The 18,004-nt window shown below is 42.5% G+C and overlaps 1 protein-coding gene across 3 annotated transcripts; it reads left to right on the plus strand.

Annotated features, from left to right (window-relative positions):
- The first annotated feature begins 5,360 nt into the window (after positions 1-5,360).
- On the plus strand, positions 5,361-12,567 carry fbxl3b (F-box and leucine-rich repeat protein 3b). Of its 3 annotated transcripts, XM_035526680.1 has the most exons (6): positions 5,361-5,614; positions 6,291-6,687; positions 7,025-7,147; positions 7,421-7,592; positions 8,246-8,379; positions 8,491-12,567. In XM_035526680.1, the coding sequence occupies exons 2-6, from the start codon at positions 6,295-6,297 to the stop codon at positions 8,884-8,886; spliced, it is 1,218 nt and encodes a 405-aa protein (XP_035382573.1). In that variant the 5' UTR covers positions 5,361-5,614; positions 6,291-6,294; the 3' UTR covers positions 8,887-12,567. The 3 variants fall into 3 exon arrangements, with proteins under 3 accessions (XP_035382573.1, XP_026874247.2, XP_026874248.2); XM_027018446.2 differs by having other exon boundaries at positions 8,246-12,567; XM_027018447.2 differs by having other exon boundaries at positions 6,294-6,687; positions 8,246-12,567.
- Positions 12,568-18,004: the final 5,437 nt, after the last annotated feature.

Raw genomic sequence — 18,004 nt, forward strand, 5'->3', positions numbered from 1 at the left:
CCAACAGAGGTACTGGGCCTTACTGGGTCAACCTGGCTGGAATTCCCCAGTACTCCACTGACAGAAAGGAATAGCAGCAAGAAGGAAAATAAAGAAATTCATTTTTCATTTTTTAAAGTTTTTTTTTTTTTTCCAGTATGAGCTATAGTTTCATAATTACTGTCTTTTTCTACCTTTCACTGTCGGCCTGTGTTTTGGAGCCATCGAGGTCACCTCTGCCGTAGTTGGTATCCACACTGCAAATTCACATCCTGCATTAAATGTGTATATATGTGTGAAGTTGGAGGACTTTGTGTGCATGGGGGTGTCATACTCCACTGGGTCATCCTCCTCTGTCTGTCTGATCCAGCTGTTGTCTTTCAGCAGAGCTGTTCTCTGCTTGGAAGCTTCTCCAGTAGTTTTGCTGGGACTCACACCTGCAAAACAGTGAATGTGCGAATATAACGACACTCATCATCAACACATACACACGAACACTGTCCTAGCACATACAGATTATTTTTTAATTCAAGATTTACGTATGTACAGTATACTATTACTATTAAAAAAGTAAAAATTATAGCATATATCGATGTTACAGGTTTATAATTTTAAAAAAGCCTTTAACAAAGAAAGTCTAACCAGGTTTTGGAGGCTGACGGGTCATGTTGGAAGACATGCTGCAACAGTCCAAGAGTCAGTTGAGCTGTTGGTTCACAGGTTTTGAAACAACAAAAGAATACACAATGGAATTCACAAGCAACATGTTTTTACATGTCACCTAAAAATGTCGCCTAAACAAGCATTTAAATGAAGGTGGAAAGATGATGCTTAATCAGTCATTTTGTAAACTATTTTCATGAAGTCAGGCTAAACCATTAAAAGCTCATTTGTTAACACCTGGTGAGAGGTGAGGGGGTACTTTCATTTGGAGACCAATACCAGAGATTATGTAGATACGTTCCTAAAAAAGTTTCAAATACCTCACAAAATTATATATTACATACAATATATTACATATTTTACAATATTGCCTACAATGCTAAATTTGTAAAACTGTACATAGATGTGATGGTGAAGTTGAAACATTCAATAAAAACTCATCACCAAAGTATTTTTTTTATTATTAATAACTTAAGAATCGCGAAAATGTCACTAACAGAGAGGGTTCCTCCATGACTAATAGAGAGAGTTCCTCCATAACTAACAGAGAGAGAGAGTTCCTCCATAACTAACAGAGTTCCTTCATGACTAGCAGAGAGAGAGTTCCTCCATAACTAACAGAGAGAGAGTTCCTCCATGACTAACAGAGAGAGGGTTCCTCCATGAATAACAGAGAGAGGGTTCCTCCATAACTAACAGAGAGAGAGTTCCTCCATGACTAACAGAGAGAGGGTTCCTCCATAACTAACAGACAGAGGGTTCCTCCATAACTAACAGAGAGAGGGTTCCTCCATGACTAGCAAAGAGAGAGTTCCTCCATAACTAACAGAGTTCCTTCATGACTAGCAGAGAGGGTTCCTCCATGACTAGCAGAGAGAGGGTTCCTCCATAACTAACAGAGAGAGAGTTCCTCCATAACTAACAGACAGAGGGTTCCTCCATAACTAACAGAGAGAGGGTTCCTCCATAACTAACAGAGTTCCTTCATGACTAGCAGAGAGGGTTCCTCCATAACTAACAGAGTTCCTTCATGACTAGCAGAGAGGGTTCCTCCATAACTAACAGACAGAGGGTTCCTCCATAACTAACAGAGAGAGGGTTCCTCCATAACTAACAGAGTTCCTTCATGACTAGCAGAGAGGGTTCCTCCATAACTAACAGAGTTCCTTCATGACTAGCAGAGAGGGTTCCTCCATGACTAGCAGAGAGAGAGTTCCTCCATGACTAGCAGAGAGAGAGTTCCTCCATAACTAACAGAGTTCCTTCATGACTAGCAGAGAGGGTTCCTCCATAACTAACAGACAGAGGGTTCCTCCATAACTAACAGAGAGAGAGTTCCTCCATAACTAACAGACAGAGGGTTCCTCCATAACTAACAGAGAGAGGGTTCCTCCATAACTAACAGAGTTCCTTCATGACTAGCAGAGAGGGTTCCTCCATAACTAGCAGAGTTCCTTCATGACTAGCAGAGAGGGTTCCTCCATGACTAGCAGAGAGAGAGTTCCTCCATAACTAACAGAGAGAGAGTTCCTCCATAACTAACAGAGTTCCTTCATGACTAGCAGAGAGGGTTCCTCCATAACTAACAGACAGAGGGTTCCTCCATAACTAACAGAGAGAGGGTTCCTCCATAACTAACAGAGTTCCTTCATGACTAGCAGAGAGGGTTCCTCCATAACTAACAGAGTTCCTTCATGACTAGCAGAGAGGGTTCCTCCATGACTAGCAGAGAGAGAGTTCCTCCATGACTAGCAGAGAGAGAGTTCCTCCATAACTAACAGAGTTCCTTCATGACTAGCAGAGAGGGTTCCTCCATAACTAACAGACAGAGGGTTCCTCCATAACTAACAGAGAGAGAGTTCCTCCATGACTAACAGAGAGAGAGTTCCTCCATAACTAACAGAGAGAGAGTTCCTCCATGACTAACAGAGAGAGGGTTCCTCCATAACTAACAGAGTTCCTTCATGACTAGCAGAGAGGGTTCCTCCATAACTAACAGAGAGAGGGTTCCTCCATAACTAACAGACAGAGGGTTCCTCCATAACTAACAGAGAGAGAGTTCCTCCGTAACTAACAGAGAGAGAGTTCCTCCATGACTAACAGAGAGAGGGTTCCTCCATAACTAACAGAGTTCCTTCATGACTAGCAGAGAGGGTTCCTCCATAACTAACAGAGAGAGGGTTCCTCCATAACTAACAGACAGAGGGTTCCTCCATAACTAACAGAGAGAGGGTTCCTCCATGACTAACAGAGAGAGGGTTCCTCCATAACTAACAGAGAGAACCTCCATAACTTTGAGTTTGCTAACAGAATTCTGCTGGCAGCCTTGAAGCTGCTGAGCGTCTCTGAGATTCGTATGTCCTTCTTTGCTCTCTCTCACAGTTGTCAATCTGGGTACTGCAGGTCCTGTTATGAAACAAACAGTATAAAAGAAAGATATTTCTGCCTGTGGGGCACCAGGCCTTTGTGTGAAGCGAAGTTGCAGAGGACGCAACTGGCTAGCCAATGTTTATTTTGTCTGCTATTAAGGATAAATGATACTGACAGTAACCTTTATTAGCTGAAAGCACATCCTTTTTACACAACATTTGATTTGACATCATGAACGTGATGCCGTTGGTATTTTGCAGTAATTATCATATTTTTGTTCTTGTCACACCCATTGTCGTCTTGTTCATGTTTTCTGGGTGTAACCTGCTACAACCTGTCCGTAGGAAACGGGAGACACCTTCACATACGTGCGTACCTCCTTAAATTAATGCATGACTCACTGACCTTATTATTCTTTCTTATTTTTTGTCTTCCCACATTGGATTCGTGCCTTTTCGCCTACTTGTTAATACACGGTACAGTCTTTTCATCTTAATTCTAAACCAAATAGTTTTTATTATGGTTGAATATAGCTTGTATTTCTATTAGCCTGTATGTTATCATGTTCATGCAATTAGGTTCGCAGTGCAATGGGATTTTAGGAAAAAACGAGGTTTCTTTGTCACTGTTTAATTTAATCTTACATTTATAAACCTTTTCATTTCTCATATATTTTGCTCATCTCACAAACAAACTTTGTAAATATGGTTTAAACAATTTGACTACTTTTCAAAAAGGTTTCTGACAAACATAATTAGAAATTAATTCTGTGTGTTAAATCACACTCACCTGCTTCCTGGGCTCCTCGGTGAGTGAGTGCTGACGTGGCCCCGCCTATCTCAGCAAAAGAGGGAGGAGCTTCCAGAACAGCAGCACAGCACACATCTCAAACCAGAAAGGCTAGTTTTCAATGAAATGTCTTGCTAAGCAAGATTAAATTCACCAGACTGTCTCTCTGTTTCTCTGCACGTCTCTCCAGTACAACAACATTATAATGCACCAGACTGTCTCTCTGTTTCACTGCACGTCTCTCCAATACAATAACATAATAATTCACCAGACTGTCTCTATGTTTCACTGCACGTCTCTCCAATACAATAACATTATAATGCACAAGACTGTCTCTCTTCCCCTGCACATCCTAATGGAGTATATTTTCAATATTCCTGCAGCCAGGCAGACCAACTTATTTATGAGCATTAGAAAAACTCCAATAGATGAGATGCTGTTTCTGGCTAAGGTTTGAATAGGAATGATAATTTCTTTATAAAACTCAGGTCAATGCTATGTAACAAGTGTCAGAATTTATGTGTGTACTGTCAGTTGTAAAATATAAAAATACATTTCTGTAATGAGTCTGTGTAATACCTGCATGGATCCTGCATAATGGCCTCAAAGCAGATTTTATAAATGTAGGTGTTATTTATTGGCACATGACAAACAGGTGTTGTATGTTTGTCCTTAGTATTCCTCAGTATAACATTAAACAAAAATGTTTAGTTGGGAAATAACATGTAAATTATTTTAGAATAACTTAGTGTATATGAAACATCATACCCACAACATATGAAACGTAAAAGGTTTCACCTACTTTATTAGAAATTATTCATTACAAATTTTTATTAGTGTGCAATTGGAGACCACAGCACTGTAGCTCTCAAGGAACTAGAGGTTATCTTATATTCACAGCGCAACATAGTATATTCCACATGTTGGCTTGTATATCCATCCTGCTTTTTATCACTGGTCATTTTCCGACCACAGAGCTGTTGTTCGTTGGGTCACTGTGAGTGGCAGGCCACTCTCAACCCAACAGTAATAATGGCACCTGTAAAAACACCAGCAGCATAACTCATCTCTCATACCATCACAACACCTGCTGCCATGTCAGCATCACTACCGTGTTGACTGCCAGCCAAATAACGTCCAGTGAGAATAGGGTGAAAATAAATTACGCAGTGATTATAGGTGCAAGGTGCGTGTTTCTAATACGATTGGGGTGACAAAATAAACTAATAACAAAAATAATAACAAGAACATTCCATATGTGAACGTATTTGTTTGGTGCTTTAATAGCAAGTTCACAACCAAATGTTTCTTTTCACAGACAGGATAGAGAGAGCTGGGCTTTACACAAAATGTATGCAAATACAGAGCATTTGTCAGGAGAGTGTGTTAAGGAGCTTTCAAAAGATACTATTAATCATTGGATGCTGAATTGGTGTTAGCTCTCCAAAAGGAGGGACACGAATCTCTATGTGAAGACGCCCCGACAGCTTACGCGACTGCCGCCTACTGGCCGAAGACGGGAACACACGTTCGTATTTACCCACAGTGCATCGCTCTCTCCAAGCACAACACAGCGCCATTTCCCTTCGTGCTGTGTGTGTGTCAGGAAATAGGTCACAAGACTGAGGAGAAATATAGAAACAATCTTAACCAGAACTACTGATTTAATTCACCAATCTCCGGGCTCCCATCACAGCGACTGAGAGCAAATGTCTGTGGTCGGTGGGCCCGCTCGGATGAAGTATTGTAGCGCAGGCCCGGGTTGATGTGCTATTTGTTTTGCCTTTTAAACTGCGACTTAAGAAGAAATCAGGTAGGTTGGGAGGAAAGAGTGGTGTGGAGGAAAAGTGGCGAGCTCTCATTGCTCAAGAAGGCGGATCTGTGCCCCGCGATTGACGCGCAGTATTTTTATACTGGTTACAGATCATGTTTTGTTTTGGGTTTCATTTGGCTTCGGTACTTTAGCGTTAGCTAGCTAGTTACGATAGCTAGCTAACCTTAGTCATTTAGTGCAGGCTAATTTCAGATTATAATTTCGTTCATTTAATCGAAAGTTCAAAAATCACATTAATTACATCTTATGCGAACGCGTTACTTAGCGGTGAAGCGGACACAGTCTGGATTTAATTAATTTAGTTCGCGTTTTAAAATATTGGCGCTTTCTGTTGCTATGCTTTTAAGCCGTTGTGATTTGAGTGACAGTTGCTATGGGGTGGGGGGCGTGGCAGCATAAGAGCCTGATGACAGATGTGCTGTTTTAAAGATGTGTCCAGTGCATATTTAACTAACTTTTCCTTTACTGAAATCACAGAGGTACTCCTCTAGACATCGGACTGGTCTATTTTTGCGATAGATGACTGAGAACACTTAAAATAGTCGCCGTTTCGTCATTATCGGTTTTGTAAACCTGCTTTGCTCTGGCAGTGCTGCTTCTCCTGGACCTTTGCCAGCTTTCTCACCCTCAGGTCTGACTCACTTTCTACCTTCAGCAGAATGAAAAGAGGGCAACGGGGAGGAGAACAGCAGCAGGAGGAGGGCGGCGGCGGCTCCGGCCCTGGGTCCCCCGAATCCTTCAAGCGGCTCCGCAGAGGGAGCTCTGAGAAAGCTGTGCAGGGGAGCTTTGGGCTGGATGCCACGGCTGAATGGGGCTGCCTGCCCCAGGAGATCCTGCTGCAGATTTTCCAGTACCTGCCGCTGCTGGATCGGGCGTTTGCCTCACAGGTGTGCAAGGGCTGGAACCAGGCCTTCCACATGCCTGAGCTCTGGAGGTGCTTCGAGTTTGAGCTCAACCAGCCGGCAAGCTCCTACCTGAAAGCCACGCACCCGGACCTAATCAAACAGATTATCACGAGGCACTCCAACCACCTGCAGTACGTCAGCTTCAAGGTGAGTAAAGGAGAACAAACAGGCTACACTCCTGGATAAAATGAATAACTGTGCTGAATGCACTGGAAACGATCAATGTTGAGAATAGATGGACAGCGCTCGTATAATATTAACATTATGTCCTAGAGGTTAAGAAGCGCTTGTGTGTTATACGAGTGCTGTCACCACTGCGTACATCCCTGGAGGAAATGTTCATCTCTGAATTTCAAACACCTGGTGGGCGGCTTCATTCCGTTAAAAAACAAACACCTGAAGCCGTGAAGTCTGGTCTCGCATTCAGTAGTGTGTGTGTGTGTGTGTGTGTGTGTGTGTGTGTGTGTGTGCGCAATACTCCCAGGTGGACAGTAGCACAGAGTCTGCAGAGGCAGCCTGTGATATCCTGTCTCAGCTGGTTAATTGCTCACTGAAAACCCTTGGGCTCATCTCCACGGCACGACCCAGCTTCATGGAACTGCCTAAGGTACCGAGCCTCGCCCCCGTGCAAATGTGAATGTGTACTTCAGGAGAGACACTGTCACAAATAATGTCGTGCCAACAACACCAATTCAAATCTTGGAACACACTTTAGTAGTTTTCCTCACGAGAATAATAATGGGTGTTTGCTGCAGTGAATCACTGGTGTCAGATTAAGTATGGCTGGTAGCGTGTCTCTTCCAGGGAAGATGAATGCACACGATGTGGATGCTGCTTACGTGTGTGTGTGTGTGTCCGTCCCCGTGTGTGTCTCCTTCAGTCTCATTTCATCTCAGCACTGACGGTGGTGTTTGTAAACTCCAAGTCCCTGTCCTCATTGAAGATTGATGACACGCCAGTAGATGACCCATCACTCAAAGTGCTTGTGGCCAACAACAGCGACACCCTCAAGCTACTGAAGATGAGCAGCTGTCCTCATGTCTCGCCCGCAGGTGAGACGGAGAAGGAGACGCACCCAGTACAGGTCTACCCGGTATATGGTTTTAATTAGATATTCTATTCTTTCAAAAGTCTGTCCCTTGCTAGGGGCGACGGGTGCAGGTCGTGCTGTGCTTGCTGGTATACACGGACTCGTTCCTATAATGACTCGCTCCTGTCTGCAGCCTTTCTCCTCTGCAGGCCTGGGTGGGCCCGGGTGGTTAGTTTTGAGGTGGCCAGCGGGGGTTGAATTCTCTTGGGCTAGTCGCTGGAGCTGTACAACAGATCAGCTCTGTTCTTTATCTCTTCAGCCCCTGCAGTACTGCTGTTGCAAGCAGAATTTGCACACTGTGGGGATCGTGGCTAAAAACAGATGTTCCAGATGTCTGTTCTGGTGGCGTTTTGATGCGTAATAGCATGCACGTGGTCCAGCAAGTGAAAAATGGTTTTTATTTTGGACAAAACAAAAAGTGTCGAACCACTTTGAGTACTCTGTGTGTTCTAATCGCAAGGCATATGTCAATTGCAATATATAATCACACGATATAATCAATATATAATATGGCACAATATAATCAATATATAATATAGCGTTTTGTCCAGGCAGCGTTGCCGTAGTCATGCCTGTTTGTCTGAATGGTTTCCCCTCACTCGCGCTCCTCTTCAGGGATCCTGTGCGTGGCGGACCAGTGCCACGGCCTGCGTGAGCTCGCCCTCAACTACCACCTGCTGAGCGACGACCTGCTGCTGGCGCTCTCCTCCGAGCGCCACGTGCACCTGGAGCACCTGCGCATTGACGTGGTGAGTGAGAACCCGGGCCAGCAGTTCCACACCATCAAGAAGAGCAGCTGGGAGGCCATGGTGCGCCACTCGCCCAAGTTCAACCTGGTCATGTACTTCTTCCTCTACGAGGACGAGTTCGGGCCGTTCTTCCGCGACGACGTGCCCGTCACGCACCTCTACTTCGGCCGCTCCGTCAGCAAGGAGGTGCTGGGCCGCGTGGGGCTGACCTGCGCGCGCCTGGTCGAGCTGGTGGTGTGCGCCAATGGGCTCCGGCCCCTGGACGAGGAGCTGATCCGCATCGCAGAGCGCTGCCAGCACCTGTCGGCCATCGGCCTGGGCGAGTGCGAGGTGTCCTGCAGCGCCTTCGTGGAGTTCGTCAGGATGTGCGGGCGGCGCCTCTCGCAGCTCTCCATCATGGAGGAGGTGCTCGTGCCCGACCACAAGTACGGCCTCGACGACATCCACTGGGAGGTATCCAAGCACCTGGGCCGCGTCTGGTTCCCAGACATGATGCCCACCTGGTAGGGTACCGCTCAGCTCACAAACGCGACTACCCCTCACCCTCCTCCTTACCCGACACGTTCACGCCTTCAGAAAGCTCTGTTTCCTGTGTTTACTGGGAATAAATCGTCCAGATTTCAGTGTGGACTCAAACAGAAGCACGCCTCTGTTGTATATCGTCATTTAAAGACTCTGAAGGTTTAGTCTCTGCAAAGCACTCTCCCCTGGCCTTTCTCGCTAACCTTTGACCAGACCGTGTTTTTGTGTTTATATATACATCTTTGCGTGTGTTTTTTCCTGCATGCTTTATGCAGTCCTCTTGTTTTGTTCTTCAGCTGAAACGACGTGTCGGACACGGACGCGGTGTTAATTACACGTTCAGAGCTCCACATTAAGAGGAGTCTCCCAGACAAACTACTTTTCACTCATCTTTATACTTTAGCATCTCCTTACTGATTTCTGCGGCTTTAGATTTTCGTATACATTACTGTTTCCAAAAAAGACACATTCACAAACGTTCGTTGAATTTCAAAGTGAAGGAGTATAGCCTAGAAATTCATACCAGGTGATTATTTATATCAGCTATAGTGATGCAGCTTAAGCACTTTTGACTTAACCGAATGAAGTATCAAGTTATTGTGTGTGGGACTGTAGAAATTAATCATTAGAGAATATATATAGTAGTGGAAATAAATGTTCAGGGCTAGTGGCTATTTTTGGAGCACCGAGAACCTAGTGCCGCAACAATCAATGTCATCAGCATTATCAACAGGGAAAAGATTACTGAATAATCCATGTGTCATTTGTTTAAGAAAACACAATGCTGCTTTGTGAAAATGGCGTGACTTAAATCCGCATCATTCGCGCAGCTCGGTAAAAGGTATGTGCCAGATTTTACCCGATACTGCTAGCTAGAAGCACAGTCCCGCTCTCTTCACATGCAGTGACCTACGGCGTTTGGAAGCCTTTGTTTTCTCTGAAAGGGTTCTCACACTGTTGTCTCCTGATGGGGGGGGGTACTGAGAATCCCACCACGGGGGGCTGTTGCGTCAGGGGCTTTTACTTTTGATGTTCAAAAGTAGGACGTCATCTTAGTTTGAGGAGTATGTTGTTGCTAGTTAGTGCTGGTTTTAAAACCTATATTGCAGCACCATTCCAACTAATACTCTGTTGCCAAATTTCATGTGCATACTTTTACCAAAGTCTCAGTAAAACAAACAACTACACAAAAAGGCCAGACGGTTTAACCAGTTACCGGTGAGAGAAAGGGCTTTTTGTCATAAAAGAATGATCTCTTACACACACACACACACACACACCTGCGGTCAGAGACCCAACACTGATAACAGTCCTGTGGTCAGAGACCCAACACTGATAATCTTGGTTTAAATTAAGTGTACATATACACTGTTCTCTTTAAATAACTGGAATGTGCGATTGCTATTGTTTTGGCTCTGCAGTCTAGTATATTGGATTTAAAACAGAACTGATTAAAAGGTTAATGCGCAGGAGTCCTCTTTAGAATATTTGAGAATATTTGCATATATATTGAATGAACCAAACAGGAATTTCAGCCCTGCTGACTCCCCCTGGTTCAGGGAAGCGTAATTAATTTGACAGTTGGCTGCTTAATTGTTTCTTGACCAGTTGGCTTCTGTCGCATCATTAATTTGTATTCGAGCGATAACAAACTAGAGCGATGCAGAGCAGTCTCGAGAGAAAAACAGTCTACCGTTAATTCAAGACGTGGCTGTTGGGTTTGGAGTCTCGCTGCTGTCTCGGTGTGAGGAAGAACTAGGCGTCAGTGTCATGAGGCTGAAGAAAACTTTAGTTCGTGAAGCAAAACTGTCAAACAGATGGAGGATCCACTGTGCAGAGTGTGGAATGCACTGGAATGATCTAAAAGTGTAACACAAAATGCAAAATCCATTAAGAGAATCACTGAAAAGTCAGGAAGAGAAAGGTCAGCTGATTTTATGAAAAAAAGCCATTGGACCGAAGATCTTTTATGGACAGGTGAGATAAATATTAACCTGTGAGGAAAGTGTACAGGGGGCCAGATCACCAGTAAATCACCGGTCAGACACGGCAGACTCGTGCAGAACCTGTCAGTAAAGCGTTTCGGCGTTCTTACCAGCGGCGCGTCCTTGACCGGCCTGTTAACCATCAGCAGGGCGAATGTGCAGCGCTTGGCGTCTGTGGTTCACAGGTCCCCTCTGACTGCAGTCACCTTATCCCCACCCCAACGCAATGGAGCACAGCGCCAAAATAACGGTGCTGCTTCCCTCTTGTTTCTGAATGTTAAGGAAAAGCACTTTGGGAAAGTTGTGTGTAATTGAGAAGCTGATTGCAACTAATGGTGGAATGCTGGTTTACCGGGTTACTAAGACCCATAATGCAACTATCTGCCTGCTGTGTTTGGTAAATACATTCATCAGGCTTGCTCTAGATCTGCTTACGACTACTGTTGTCTTTGGGGAAGGGCCACTTAAATTTTCTAACTCTAAATTAGTAAGAAGTTGGTGACCAGTGATTTGACCTATGTAAAGAAAAAAACCTGCACTTTAAGAAACATACTAACTTTTGTGCTGTGTGTGAATATCTTGTTTGTAGGAGAGAGGGGACAGAATTGGTACTTTCTGGTTGCTATTTTAGTATACAGCAGCAGGGGGTGCTGTGGATGCAGACCTTTTTGTCTTCGTGTCCTTACCTAACATTCTGACTGAAATCTTATGTAATTTATTTGGAAAGCTTTTGTGTTTTGTGTGTAGTTTCAAAATGACGCTCATAGATCGTCTACAACAGCTGCACCAGAACTAACTAATGTAACTAATGCTAACTAATGTACATTCACTGTTTAAAATGGTAACTAATGTACATTTACAGTTTATCACAGGTAACTAATGTGCTTTCATAGTTCATTGCAGGTAGCTACTATGCATTCATAGTGCATTGTAGATATTTAATGTTCCTTTGTGGATTTGCTTCTCTCTCTCTCACTCTCTCTCACACACACACACACACACACACACCCACCAACAAACTATGCGGTAATATTCAGAACTTCACACTGTATTAAAGCATGGTTAGAGGTACACTGTCCATTACAAATTAACACCAATAATGCATTATCTCCACTTTTCTGAATTGTTCACGGTTCCTAAATACAAACCTGGTTTGTGCTAAATTAACCTTTTCTTTGGATTTGAATCTGGGCCTGATTTTGAGTCAAACAGTATTTGATAAACAAACCTGTACCTGTTTTTTCCTGGTCAAATATAACATGATCTATGAATACTGTGTGGTTAGCCCCATAAATGTATATTTTAATTTTACTACGTATCTTGTGCACCTTCTTAAATCAATGCACCTCTCCCCCTCTGTACAGTTTCATTATGAAAGTAATTAGAGATGAATATTCCTTTTAAATAGCTTACCCTGCACTTTATATAGAATTGTATTCCATAAATGTACATAAAAGTATAAGAAATGTATGAATATTTCTAATATTTTCCCTTGCAGTAAATTAGTAGTTCTGTGTGAGTTTAGTCTACAAAGCTGCACTTTTGAACTTTCTCACATCGCTGGCTTCAGATTAATGACTGCTTTTCTGTATATTTACTTAGTTTTAACCAGAAAAAAAGACATCCAATGTCCTGGAAATGTTTTTTGTTGTCATTTTGGAATAAATCTTTGTGAATGTAATGTTTGTTTCTTAGTCATTTTATTTGCCTTACAGTATACTCACCTCCCACTGCTGGTGTCAGTGTTTCTGATGCTGTAGTATTGTTTTTAAATGTGTCAGTATCACCGTATAGAAAGTGGTCTGACATCCAAAACATGCAGCCATCAGTCCTGCCGTCACACTCAACACTGATGAACAGTCCTGCCGTCACACTCAACACTGATGAACAGTCCTGCCGTCACACTCAACGCTGATGAACAGTCCTGCCGTCACACTCAACGCTGATGAACAGTCCTGCCGTCACACTCAACGCTGATGAACAGTCCTGCCGTCACACTCAACGCTGATGAACAGTCCTGCCGTCGCAGACTCAACGCTGATGAACAGTCCTGCCGTCGCAGACTCAACGCTGATGAACAGTCCTGCCGTCGCAGACTCAACGCTGATGAACAGTCCTGCCGTCGCAGACTCAACGCTGATGAACAGTCCTGCCGTCGCAGACTCAACGCTGATGAACAGTCCTGCCGTCGCAGACTCAACGCTGGTGAACAGTCCTGCCGTCGCAGACTCAACGCTGGTGAACAGTCCTGCCGTCGCAGACTCAACGCTGGTGAACAGTCCTGCCGTCGCAGACTCAACGCTGGTGAACAGTCCTGCCGTCGCACTCAACGCTGGTGAACAGTCCTGCCGTCGCAGACTCAACACTGATGAACAGTCCTGCCGTCGCAGACTCAACACTGATGAACAGTCCTGCCGTCGCAGACTCAACACTCATGAACAGTCCTGCCGTCGCAGACTCAACACTGATGAACAGTCCTGCCGTCGCAGACTCAACACTCATGAACAGTCCTGCCGTCGCAGACTCAACACTCATGAACAGTCCTGCCGTCGCAGACTCAACACTGGTGAACAGTCCTGCCGTCGCAGACTCAACACTGGTGAACAGTCCTGCCGTCGCAGACTCAACACTGATGAACAGTAGTCCTGTGGGCCTGTGAGGGTGGTTTTGATAAATGTTTCTAATGAAGTGGATGGTTAGTATAAAACCACCCACAAACTTCTGAGGAAAGTAAGTGATGGTTTGATTAATTATGAAATGTTTGAAGTTTAAAATATGGATCTCTACCCTACCTTGCTGAATGTACTTATCTTTCCCAGTAGGAGGCACTATACTATCTCTACTACACTATACTAGCTATACTCTTTCTGTTTTCTGCTATCTTAACACAGGTGTAATAATGGTAATAACATATATGTGTTAATTACACATGGCTTTACTATCACTGTTACCATGTGCATCTCGGATACTGTTAATAACGGCTTGTCCCATATAGTAGAGTTTTCCTTCGGTGCTTTGTCACCATTCTTAGATGCTACCAAAATAACCAGTTAGTTAATTAATTGTTAGCTGTTTATGTACAATTTTCTATGTATGAAAATATTGTGAAGGTAGAGAAAGCATAACTTTTATGCAGAACATCCCAGAACTTCTGAAAACCTGCCCTAAAGCTTTATAACATCTGCAAGTTAGATTCTGTCAATTTATATATCTTGTGAAGCGAAGGTTTCACTTCAGTTCTCTATGACTAATTCCTCAGCCAGTTTCTTAGTCCTAATCCTGTTTTTTCCTTCTAATATCTGATCACCACAGACTATCCCTTAATTATTTTTTAACTGCTGCTTTTTGAATTTATAAACCACATCTACATTCTTTAAATTCCTTGGAGCTCAGTAGTAGTGCTTCTCCTTTAGCTGCATGTGCCTTATTGTGCATTCTTGACAATCTCTGACTCACATCAAAGACATAAACATCTCCCTAGGTGGAAATTATACCCTCAAATTTAAAAGCTTTGTTAGGGCTACTAATTAGTTTTATTTAATCAAGTGCTCACATTCTAATTATTATCATCCTTTGTCATCCCTGTAGCAATTTCCTCTTGGGAAGCCTTCCTGTTTTAATCTGCTATCTCTAATTTTGTATGGACCAATGGTTGAAGAATTCCACTAGGCTTTCTTGCACTCCTCTAAAACGCCTGACTGTTCAAGATTTCAAGGTTCAATCTTTAATTTTAAGTTAGCAGGGCAGAGTTATTGAGTATGAAGTAAAAAGCCAACATCAATGTTGCTTTGTTACAATTCCAGCGTGAGGCATTTGTAGACAGAAACTGATATCAGCATTATCCTTCATAAAGATACCTTTTACAGGATGTGATGTTCAGTGTAAGATAAAGCAAGTTTCTCTGCCATTGCAAGCATTTTCCATTGTACACATAGTCAGCATCATAACTTTAATGTGTTTTAATGTGATTGATACATTTTTCATGTCTGTGGCGATCAGATATTGAAATCTGCTGGTGCAAATGATTCATGTTTTGCTTCTGGTTTTGTGCTTTTGCATTTCATCGTTTACTTTATAATTATCTCCATTCTTTCCCCCATTTGATCTGCACGATGCAGTTAATAATAATCAAATTAATAACAAGTTACCCTTGTTATATATTGCGACTTTGTCTTTTTCATTAAGCAGAGTTTTTGCTCTAAGGAGAATCCGCTATGAGGCGTTCTGAAATATAACATTTGAAATTAAAGCCTATTTATTTTGTTCTGCAGGGTCACCCATCGCTATTGGCTAAATGCTAATGCTAAAGGCTAATTTTAAAAACTGCATTCTTATCATCGGTCTATTGTTGCATTTTCATTTTCTCTGTTTTGAGTGTGAGGTTCTGGATTTTTGTTTTTATCCAGCTCATCATCGGTGTGGATGTAGACTATACAGTTAAGCCAGGAACTGCACCGGCTGCACTAATGAATCAAAGGTGAAACACACACACACACACACACACACAAAAAAAAAGAATTCACAAGCCTCAGATCTCACAAATAGTCACATCTGGAAAGTCAGATGGTCATATCAGGTGGCATGATGGGGTCCACACTGCAGCTTCTCCAACCCCACTCCACACACAGCCCCTCCGCTCCAAGCCAACAGACCCCAACTCATCGAGAATGCAACGCCTCAGCTTATTTCCTGAAATTCTCCCATGTCTCCTCCTTTCTATGGTCCCTTCACTGGCTCCAAGTGTTGGCTTGCATCAGATTTAAAACAGTGATACTGGCCTACAAAGCCGGGTCTGGACCGGCTCCCACATGCCTGAAAGCTATAATCAAACTCTGTTCTACACTGGGCTGCCTTCGACACGCTTGTACTGCTCAACTTGAACCATCATCCCTCAAGACATAAAAAGACAAGCATCAATACTCTTCTCTGTCCTGGCACCCGGGTGGTGGAATTAACTTCGCTTGGCTCTCTGTACAACTGAGTCAGTGGCTGTCTTCAAATGAAGACTGAAGACTCACCTCTTCACTGAGTCACTAAGCACTTAAATATGCATTTAATATCTTTTGCTGTCTTCTTTTCCACACTAGCCAGGGCTTTCTCCTGATGGTATTCTCAACACTGACCTATCTATTCTCACATGAAGTTATACATTTGATGGAGAATACAAAACACCTCTGTAAGTCACTTTGCACAAGGGCGCCTGCCAAATGCTGTTATGCAAATTTAACTGTACTAACCCTTGCAGTAATAGTTCAGTATAAAACTTGTGTGGATCAGTCAAGACTTGCAGTTCCTATAAAGACACTTATCTTTGCGGCATATCTCTTTGGTAGCGAGTTATTGTGTGTATGGTTCTACAATGTGGGCAATACATTTTTACACTAGTATTGTTTTACACAAGTTATGTTTCCTTTATTTGTTTTGATTTTAATAATAATAATAATAATAATAATAATCAGTCAGATAATTTTAATGACAATTATTTTTCATAGAAATAACAGTACATTTTCTATGTGCAGTATTTCTGTAACTGTTCATTTAAAGACACCAAACTCTGAGTCGCAGGTGCTTAAATAAGAACTTTAAGTGTTATTATTAAAATGATAGGGACCATTTCTTGACACCAGCATTATAGCAATCAGTAACATGACTCGCGTTAATACATACTGCACAGAATACCAGCGTAGGTCTGATATTGTTAATTTAAATCATTTCCATGTATCCATGTTTTCCTTCCAGATTCAACATCAAAGAAAATGTCAGAGTACAGGGTTATTGGGGGCTGGATACAACAAACCTACATCAGCATGCATTTCCTCTGGGTTACTAGGGAAACTAGCCCCCTTTTCTTGCTTGTACTACAGACTGCCTCATTTTCTGCCTCCTGTACAAGGTCCAGAAAAGGGGTCACCATGGTAACTGAAACGAAAGCACGATTAAGCTCCATCTAGTGGCTGCTTGTGTTATTACACTTCTCAAGGCAGACTCAAGTTCATCAATATTCATCCATATTAACAATAAAAAATGCATGAAAACATGTTTTATGCATTTCCTAATTTTTACAAAGTCATGCACATTTAAATCAAAAACGTCATGCACAATTAAGTGAAATATTTGGAGAGTCTTTCAAGGTTCTGCTTTGACAGTTCTTCAGTGGTGTTTGACACACTGTGCGATGACACTTCTCCAAGTGGGGTCTTAAAAACTTACACAGTTAATTAAGCAGTTAATAAATTAGCTGCATTATATGGCTATTACAGTGATCACTGGCTAAGTGTGATGGACTGGCTATAGAATGTGTGAAGTCCCAGTAGCTGTGCAACAAGACAGATCTGTACATCATGGACCCGCCAGCTGATACAGAGTGGGATAGCTGCCTTTTTTGCTTTGCTGAGCTATAAATCCTCCAGTTCCATTATAAGATGCATATAGTGTTAAGCCTGCGTCGGCCCGAGAGACAGAATTAAAGTCACACTGGAAAATAGGCCAAATCTATGAGAAGAATATCGCCTCACATATACAATTGTACTTACTTAAAAATAAGCATTATTAAGTCTGTACTTTTCAAGAAGTAGACAGAGCAATTGTTATAGCTTTCGTAAATTATGATGACGGCTATTGAGGAGGTCTATTAAAATATATATTCTTGAATGACTCACAGCATTAATCTTACACAGGAGAATGTTGTTTCTAACCTAATAATAATAATGTTGTTTCACTTATTTTCAGTACCATTTATATGAATAAAAATAAATCACAGTCGAGTGTGTTTATTTTAGGCTTTTTAGGTCCAGTGATACTGTGTTAAGACCCTTCAGGTTTGCTATACGTCACCATTTTGTAAATACAGAAGCAATGAGCAATAGGTGTTTGATTTGTGATCAAGCAAGGCTATGTTTGTGTTAGAGAACACTCTTCATGTGAATTTACTGAACTGCATGTACCATCCACTGTATTAAAAAGACTTATTTATTTAAACACTTCATTGATGCACTTTTACAGACTATGGTCCACTGCGATGTGCAATTTGTGTTAAACATCCTCCAACTCTTCCTATGTGGTCAATTACCAACCACAGGACAGCTGTTGGATAGATATATTTGACCAAATGATACTGT

The sequence above is a fragment of the Electrophorus electricus genome, chromosome 1, assembly GCF_013358815.1.
Source record: "Electrophorus electricus isolate fEleEle1 chromosome 1, fEleEle1.pri, whole genome shotgun sequence".
NCBI classification, from domain to species: domain Eukaryota; kingdom Metazoa; phylum Chordata; class Actinopteri; order Gymnotiformes; family Gymnotidae; genus Electrophorus; species Electrophorus electricus.